This window comes from Lycium ferocissimum, unplaced genomic scaffold (assembly GCF_029784015.1).
Source record: "Lycium ferocissimum isolate CSIRO_LF1 unplaced genomic scaffold, AGI_CSIRO_Lferr_CH_V1 ctg1940, whole genome shotgun sequence".
In the NCBI taxonomy this organism is placed as follows: Eukaryota; Viridiplantae; Streptophyta; class Magnoliopsida; order Solanales; family Solanaceae; genus Lycium; species Lycium ferocissimum.
Genome location: NW_026718396.1, coordinates 45,801 through 54,421, shown reverse-complemented (window position 1 = coordinate 54,421; position 8,621 = coordinate 45,801). Strand labels below are relative to the sequence as shown.

Below are 8,621 nucleotides of genomic sequence, written 5' to 3'. Positions count from 1 at the left end.
AAATATCGGAGGTGGGAGTAAGGACCACACAACTAAGAGGAAAAATGAAAAAAAAAATCTTGCATTGGAAACCCAAAATATAAAACATAGACAGAGACGGGGGAGAAAAATTGATTCGGGAAGGGGTGAAGCCTGGAGAAAAAGCGTTTGTGGGATATAGGGGTAACAAAGGAGTTGGGTTATATTTTGAGATCTAGATAACCGAGCGGTATCTCCAAGTAATTATCTATAAAAAAATTGCTTGATGGTCCACAATTTGGATATGTTAGGCGAGCTTTCATTTTTATTTGATTCCAAAAGACAGAATGATTAACCTGTTATCTTTAAGAAAATGCTATTGACAAAAGAAGGCTTTAGAAAAAATGTGTTTAACATACAAACTCGAACATATGAAAGCCCAAAAATTATAAGCATACGTATTAAGAATAACAGATAATACTCGTTTGCATTCCATGCAACGGACTTTCGAAAAAATTGTAATGTACTAATCTTGAATGACAACTGGTAAAGGAAATAGTCATCTTCATTAATGAGTCAACTGCTGGAACTATACTTGCAAGTAAAATTACAATTCAAAGAAAGAGACGAGCAACTTGGACTAAAAATTATATTTCTTACTCCATTCTGGACATATACAGAATATCCAAGATAGTTTGATTTTTTTTATTGTGCTTGAATTTGAATCTGTTTTTTTCGCCATCATCAAGCTTTTGCGGTCAGCAATGTATTACTTCTGGGACTTGAGTTCTTCTACCCTCTTTTCAGTCTCCCTCAATGCTTTCCCATAGATGCTAATCAACTGCACAAATGAAAATATTTTTACATTTTATCAAGATCAAGTAGCAAAAACTGGTTAATATAAAAGTGAGGCCTCAAAGCAATTTCCGGGAATACACACACACATATGAATATGAGTTTACGTTTTTATACCATTAGGCCACCTTTCCATGTTGCAGCAGGTAATCTGTCTTGTTTAATTTCAACATTACAAATCTCACATTTTAAGGAGGCTTACCTGTAGATAGTTTCTTCGCGTGACTTGATAGGGTAAAACTTCTCTACACTGATGGTGTATAAACTTCAACTCTATGTATATTAATTGTAAGCCATAAACATACCTCATCAACTTCTTCTGGAGTCACTATAAATGGAGGAGACATCATGATGGTGTCACCAGCAACACGTACCAACATACCATTCTTCTGACACTGCGCTCCAAAATATGTACCAATACCTGAGCAGCAATGACCAGTTTGAATGAGCTAAGAGTTTAATTTGACCTTCGATTATTGGAGAGCAAATGAGGATATTACATACCCCATTCAGGAGGGAAAGGATCATTAGGAGATTTGTTATCCGCGAACTCAGTGGCAAGGATCAAACCGTTTCCCCTAATCTACATACAGAAAAATAAGAGTGAAGCAAATGAACAGCCAATCATTAGGAAGTTTCGACCACTTGATATGAACGACTAGTTCTACCTCTCCGACTATGGGACTGTCAGAAAACGCCTTCAGACCTTCTTGAAACTTTGGGGATATTTTATTTACTTTCTCAACCATATTTCGTTCCCTGAAATAATTTGAACATTTTCAGATCTTTAGAACTAAGTACAATAGCCAATGTCTATATACTAAAATGCAGAGTTGTCAGCAATCATAATGCTAAAATAAGCAGACTATACTAGTAGATAAGTCATATGCAAGTTGCAAATCAGGGTAAAGAATTAAAGGCACATGTTCATAAAAATCCACAACTGGAAGGAAGGAAGTCGAATGGCAATTCAAGCATACATACTTGTAGATTTTAAGAGCTTCCAATGCCACCGCGCATGCAACAGGATGCCCAGAATAAGTGAATCCATGGGAAAAAGAACCTAATTCCAGAAAAAAAATCAGCGCTACAGCTAACAGACAAAGGAAATGATTTGATATGCTATCAATAGAATGCTCACCAAGTTTATTGCTTTGAGAATATATTACATCAGAAACTTCAGGGCTTACAAGGACAGCTCCAATTGGCATATATGCAGAAGAAAGAGCCTGAAGAACAATTCGGGAAAGAAAATTTATGTATCTAGATATAATAAGTTGGTATAGGTGAGATAGGAACTTTACCTTCGCTAAGGAGACAAGATCAGGTTTGATGTTATACTTGTCACAGCCAAACATTGTTCCAAGCCTCCCAAAGGCACAGATGACCTCATCCGCAATGAAAAGAATGTCATATTTCTTCACTACAGCTTGGATCTATAAATGAAAGGGAGAAATTGCTGTTTCAGTTATGTATAAGCATACGAATTAAAATAGATAATTGTAAAGACTGCCAGAAATAAAAGAAAAGGATTTGTTGCTGCAATATGCCTTGTAAGTCGTAGCATTATGTACCAGCAAGGATGATTTCTCTCAAACCTTTGTTTACCAGCTTCATCCTCGTTTTCAAGATTATGAACTTAAAGAATGTAACTTCAAATTTTCTTAAAAAATAGCGGATTGCCTTCATTCTTTGGCACCACACTATAGAAAGAACTCATACATCTTAGATTGAGCACCTTATGCAACATTCTGAGTAGTAATGCAAAAAACTAGCAATGCAAAAGTAATACAGTTTCCTACTACAAGAATGAAAAGGAACAGACAAAAGGCAAAGAAAACTACCTTATCAAAATAGGTTGCTGGAGGAGGTATGACACCTCCTGCCCCCATGACTGGTTCAGCAATGAAAGCAGCTATCTGAGGTGAAAAAAAGCAAATCAATCAGCAATAAATCAACCTCGATGCACAAATTAAGTAGCAGGAGTTAAAGTTAACGGAAGTTACTGTTTCAGGCCCCTCTTTGAGGATAAGATCTTCCAAATTTTTAGCCAACCTGGTTGAGAACTCCTCCTCCGTCTCACCTGACATATACATTTCAACAAAAAAATGGTTTATTACACCATAAGAAGAGGAGAAAACTAAGAGTCAGTAAGAATAAGTAGCAACCTGGCAGATGATAGCGCCAATAATGAGGACAGTCAGTGTGCAGAACAAATGGAGCAGGAAGATCAAATTTTTGATGTAATGCAGGAAGACTGCAAAAGAAAGTATTAGCAAACAGATACCGGCAAGATGATAATGAATCTTAGCAATTTTGATTTCAAATAATGCTTGTTATATTACCCAGTGAGACTGGCAGAGATAAGAGTTGAACCATGATATCTGTTACAAAGAACGAGCAAAAACAATATGTAAGTTTAAGGGAAAAAGAAACAAAATAAATAAATAATAGAGATTCTCAGATTACGCTTTTGCTCGAGCTATAAATTTCTTTTTGTTTGGCCTTCCAAGGGCATTGTTGTAATACCAAACCAGTTTCACCTACATTTGAAGTACAAGGGAAAAAGCTACATATTATCCTCATGTACTTCTTCACATAATATCCTGCTATTTGTTATCGAACTTCTACACAAAAAGGAAAATTTAGAGCAATTATTGTATCCATTTCACTGATGCTTACAGAACTGTCACAAAACCCAAAAAAAAAAAAAAAAAAAAAAAAAAGCAAAATGTCCCACTCTTTCACTATCCCCAAAATATGGAGGTCTTCTGATGGTAAGCAAGTGTTTTAAGAAAAAACCTGAACACTAGATTATACGATTCAGTGTCTGAAGGCAATAAGCAAACCTGGGTATCATTGGCTTCTGATCCACTATTTGTGAAAAAAGCTTTTGCCATTTTCTTAGCAGTAAACATATCCAGAAGCTCCTTTGCAAGATCCTGTATATTTGAAAATGCAATCAGCCTGAGATCCAAGTAAAACTTAAAAACAAAAGACACTGTTCAAGGTTTGCCAAACCAATGAAGGTTTTGTAGTACGATTCCAAAATGAATGGTAAAAAGGCAATGTGTTCAATTGCTTAGTGGCAGCATCAACAAGGCGAGGCTCGTTTCCCCCTACAAGAATATTTTAAGTAGGTAAGCAGTGTACACGTGCTCCAGATACATCATCAATAAAAACTCATTGCAAAGTTCCATAGCTGTCAAGAATTAGCCATTGTCTGGGTCTTAAATTGTTCTTTTAAGTATACTTGAGAAATCACATAAAAAACTAAGGCCCTTCTGAGGCATGTCTCCAGTTTTTGGACCATGCACTAGACTATTACAGTTCAACATGGAGACATTCAGCGGCAGAGATATAAGTTTATGAGTTCTATTTATAGGACCAAAACTAGGTAGTATAAAAATACGTGTTGCAATAGTTAAAGGACTAAAACAATAATAGATCTTCCCACTTTCTTTTGAAATTCAATTTGCAGCAATGGCTTATGACTTCTACAACTAATACATTGAGTAGACTGGTATAACGGCCTCCCAGATTAATATATTGTTGTTCGAGTTTTTCCAAAGATAAAAAGATATGCAATTTCAAATGAATATCTACCAAACTGTAACAATTTGACAAACACAGAGCTGCATTTCAAAAATATGAAAAATGAATAGCCCAACACAATTTTCTGAAAGGATGGAAAGCCCATTTCCCAGAATGGAAGTATGGGACTATTATCACCTAAAATTCATAAATTTTACCAACTTAGACTAATTAAAATCCAGTGAGGCCTGTAAACTATTTTCTTATTCTTGGATAATGAAAAGACAGCTTTCACCAAGATCAGAACAGTTCTACAAGTTTTCTTCAATGGTAACCTTGCAATGTATAGTTCAAGCTGTTAGCCTCCAACATATTTCAAATGCCACAAACCAGGATTAACACAGTAGCCATTAATAATTAACAAAATGAAGATGCACAGCTTCTTCATTAATGGATGTTAACGTAATTTAAAGTAAAGTTTGTGTTATGATCATGATGCAAATACTTATTGTCATTACTGAAGAATTATGCAGTTACTATTGTGAAAACAAAACATTTGACGTAATGACTGAAAACTTAAAGAGTGTCGATGTCTGACAGGAGATGCTAACCAAACAGAAAAAACTTAAATGAAAGACATATACATGTTATTACATTTGGAGCTAGAAGTAGACCAAAGAGTAAATAAAAAGGATCGTAAGTACCTAACGCTGTGCACCACAAACCAGCAAGAGTATCAAGATACTTCCTCCCTTTATCGTCATAGACGTAGGATCCCTATAACAAATTGTAGAAATTGATAAGGGAAAGGCAAAGTTTTCTCAAGGTAGACAGCAAAAGTAGCCATAAATCTAACCTCAGACTTCTCTATAATCAAAGGATCCACATCAGTACTTTGCCACCCAGCAGTGAAGGGTGCCAACATATCATGACCCTTAAACCTGCAAAAGTGGAAATATATTGGTTTATAAAAAAAAATGATGCTTGTAGGTGCAGCTTTTATGTCAAATGAGTGAAATATAATCAGACAATAAAACCACATATAACTAAATATGAAGAAATGGCATGTCATTTAGTAATGACTGTCCATAAACAAGGGAGGTGAAGAAAAAGATACAGAGGTAAGAAAGGGAAACAGAATTTACCCTTTATCAGTTCCTGAAACATCATTTTCCAAAGATGCCTGTGTACTATTGTAACTTGCCGGTGTTGTTTTAACTATATGCTCCTGTAAACTGCTAAAAGCTGGAATATGTTTTGCATGGAAACCAGCCTACAGACCAGATTAATTAGACCAGAAACAACTTAATGGTAGGTCGCAAAAGAAAAAAACGCTGCTTCATGGAAATATATTTGCTTAGTCTTCAAAATGTTACATCTAAGAAAGAGAGCTTTTGGAGGGGGAGGGGGCAATTCTTTTATCCAGTTGAGAGAAAGTTTTATTATTTTCGTTTTAATTCTGGAGCATCTTTGAAATTCTAGTCAGAATAGATGGTTGATGCTTTTTGTAGAGAGATTTTTATGTGAGGTTCTTTACCTTCGGTAAACCCCTTACGAGGAATCTCCCCTATACATCAATAAAATCTTACCTTATCAAAAACAAGTAAATATGATAGCACAAACTGAACTTAAGAACACTAGAAAAGCGTCTCAAGAAACTTCACTTTCGATGTTATCCAACATTACATTTTGACATAAGAGTCTCTGCAGAGTGCAGATTATAAACTCTTAAAAAATGATTGAATGAAAAACTCCTCTGTATAGAACATTCATTTTTCCTTGATCTCCTTGTTTATGTAAAGCCAAGGCCCGTGGTCGGATAATGTATCTAAATGTGCACCAACAGATGGTGATGCAGCAATTTGGCTGCAGTCATTGCTCAGCTGTATATAATAGTTGAATGATTTAAATACCAAAATAAAGATTGTTCAAGAGACGATCAACCAAACACCATGAAAGAATTTATTGATCTTTGGGTTTATAAGGAAATCCCTTAGTTTTTTGTGTCAAAATCAATATATATGACCTGTCCACAATCAATTGTGCGCAACGCATATAATCCACTGATTAGTTTCACTATTCCTCAGTAGAAAGGTGATCAAGACAAGGCTGGAAAACAACTAAAAGAAGTTCCCAGCTTAAAACCATCCTCAATATGAAAAGTTACCAGTTTCAAAAAATAATCATCCTAAATATCAAGAAATTAAAAGACCAAAATGGATAATTTCCTAGTAGAAAACAAAGAAAAACCAAAAAGCATTTTGACTTCATGACAGCACCTAAAATGCATAAAAGTTAATAATATGTATTTCCTAATCAATCAGATGTATCTCAAAAAAACTAACCTTTTATCTTAGAAAAGTTTGAGAAGGGGGACTCCTACTATACTTAGAGGCAGATGTAATTTTGTCATACCGGGTTCATCTGAACCTTATACTTTCGACAACCATTAATTTACATATAAAAATTTATTAAAATTAAAACAAGTAGTATACATGAACCCACTAATTTCAAAAAACAACGAGTTTGATGCTAAGAACCTACAGCAACCCAGTGTAATCCCACAGGTGGGGTCTGGGAGGATAGAGTGTACTTAGACCTTACCCCTACCTTGTAAAGGTTGTAGAGAGGTTATTTCCGATAGACCCCCGGCTTAACCTAAGTACAACATTTCAAAGCAGTTTGAAAAAGAAGGGAATACAAAAATGAAAGTAGTACCAACATTAAAAATAATGTGAAATGGAAAGCAGTACATAGCATTAGGAAACAGTTCGAATCCTGGATTCACCTCTGACTATACCCCTAACCTACAACAAGTATGTCGCCTCCTTGCCTTACAAGATGAAGAAATCAAGTGAATATGGTAGTCCAATAATAAGCTCCGGTAGAAAATTAAAAAATTAAAAAAAAAAAAAAATAGCGCAACTTTCAACTCAAATTATAAATCCATTAAAAGGCCAAAAACACATTAACAAACAGAACCAGAGAACAAAAGAATGAGCAAACTGAGATTCCGCAAAGAAACTTATTATCTTTAACAAAATTTTAAAAAAAAAAAAAAAAACTACACAATAAAGCTTGGTGGCTTTTGGTTTGAAACATATAATCTTAAACATTCATTGAATATATACACATTTAGGGGCCACTTTCAAGTCAAAATAATCCACTAAAAAGCCAATGACACAAGAAAAGGTAGATTCATTCAACAAAGAAAGTTATTGTCTTTAAACAAGAAAACTACACAATAATAAAGCTTGAAAGTAAGAGGTTATGTATTTCATATCATAATAAAGAAATGAAACCATTAGAAAAGAAACGTCAAAAAAAAAAAAAAAAAAAAGCAAACCTTGGTTGTGATAGCTGCTTTAATGGTGGATCCAAGAAGACGAGAAATCTTGGCCATTGATATGAATATGACCTTTTGGAATCAAATCTAATACAAAAAAAGAACACCTCTCTCTGTCTCAAATGTTTTTATATTTATATGGGGGTAAAACATGCACAAGTAGAAAGAAAAGATTGAAGCTACAAATATAGAAAGAAAGAAAAGTTGCCAAGGAGAGAGAGAGAAAAAGTTATCAACCTGACGACTCGGTGATGACACAGATCTTACTCTAATTCTAATCATCAATAATCAATAATAAGACATATAAAAAATACCCTAGGAGTATCTTTTATTAGTTTAAAGAAGCTAACTTTTGTGTCCTATTTGGTGACAAAACGTTACTCCGTCTGTCCCAATTTAATGATTTTTTTTTTGTTTTTTGAGAGTCAATTTGATTAAAATTTAAAATTAAATTAAATTTGATTAAGTTAATATTTTGAGATTAAAATTTATATAATTGAAAATTACATGAAAAGTACTATAAATTCTAACTTTTCTCATATCAATTTGATAAAAAAATATATCTTAAAATATTTATCAAAGTTCATGCAGTCTAAATGCGAAGAAACAAAAAAATATCACGTAATAGGTGAAGATTGTGCTATATAATTTGCGGGTAACGGAAGGCTGTGCTCCTTTTGGGAGAAACTTCTGGTACACTGAATTTGGTTACCAATTAGATTTCCTTTTTATAGATTATCATGATTCATGAGTAGGCTCTGATTACCACGAGCAGAAACTGATAGAAAAATTAAGACTCTAGATTTAAAAAAATAAAAACACACACATTGTTCATTTTATGTTATACTATTTTTTATTTATTTGTTTAAAGAATATTTGAAATAATTTAAATTTAAACTTTTTATTCTACTCTTAATGTGAAAATTTT

The 8,621-nt window shown here is 33.9% G+C and overlaps 1 protein-coding gene across 3 annotated transcripts; it reads right to left on the bottom strand.

Moving 5' to 3' along the window:
• Positions 1–505: 505 nt before the first annotated feature.
• Positions 506–7,990, bottom strand: LOC132042956 (gamma aminobutyrate transaminase 1, mitochondrial). Of its 3 annotated transcripts, XR_009411632.1 has the most exons (19): positions 7,694–7,910; positions 5,493–5,620; positions 5,204–5,288; positions 5,052–5,124; positions 3,835–3,932; positions 3,663–3,755; positions 3,283–3,356; positions 3,159–3,197; positions 2,982–3,070; positions 2,820–2,896; positions 2,658–2,732; positions 2,118–2,249; positions 1,955–2,042; positions 1,798–1,876; positions 1,482–1,572; positions 1,318–1,396; positions 1,119–1,234; positions 931–1,015; positions 506–799 (listed from the first exon to the last, which is right to left on the bottom strand). XR_009411632.1 is itself a non-coding variant. In XM_059433461.1 (18 exons), exons 1-18 carry the CDS (start codon positions 7,973–7,975, stop codon positions 728–730), a joined length of 1,533 nt encoding a protein of 510 aa, XP_059289444.1. In that variant the 5' UTR covers positions 7,976–7,990; the 3' UTR covers positions 506–727. The 3 variants fall into 3 exon arrangements, 2 of the variants coding, with proteins under 2 accessions (XP_059289444.1, XP_059289443.1); XM_059433461.1 differs by lacking the exons at positions 931–1,015; positions 7,694–7,910 and adding an exon at positions 7,931–7,990; XM_059433460.1 differs by lacking the exon at positions 931–1,015 and having other exon boundaries at positions 7,694–7,909.
• Positions 7,991–8,621: the final 631 nt, after the last annotated feature.

Excerpts from the sequence above, each read along its gene's own strand:
- LOC132042956 (XM_059433460.1), bottom strand. The coding sequence starts at position 7,750 with ATGGCCAAGATTTCTCGTCTTCTTGGATCCACCATTAAAGCAGCTATC. Across the intron at positions 3,756-3,834 it reads GTACTACAAAACCTTCATTG|GATCTTGCAAAGGAGCTTCT; the intron begins GTTTGGCAAACC and ends TCAAATATACAG. Across the intron at positions 1,397-1,481 it reads ACAGTCCCATAGTCGGAGAG|ATTAGGGGAAACGGTTTGAT; the intron begins GTAGAACTAGTC and ends TTCTGTATGTAG.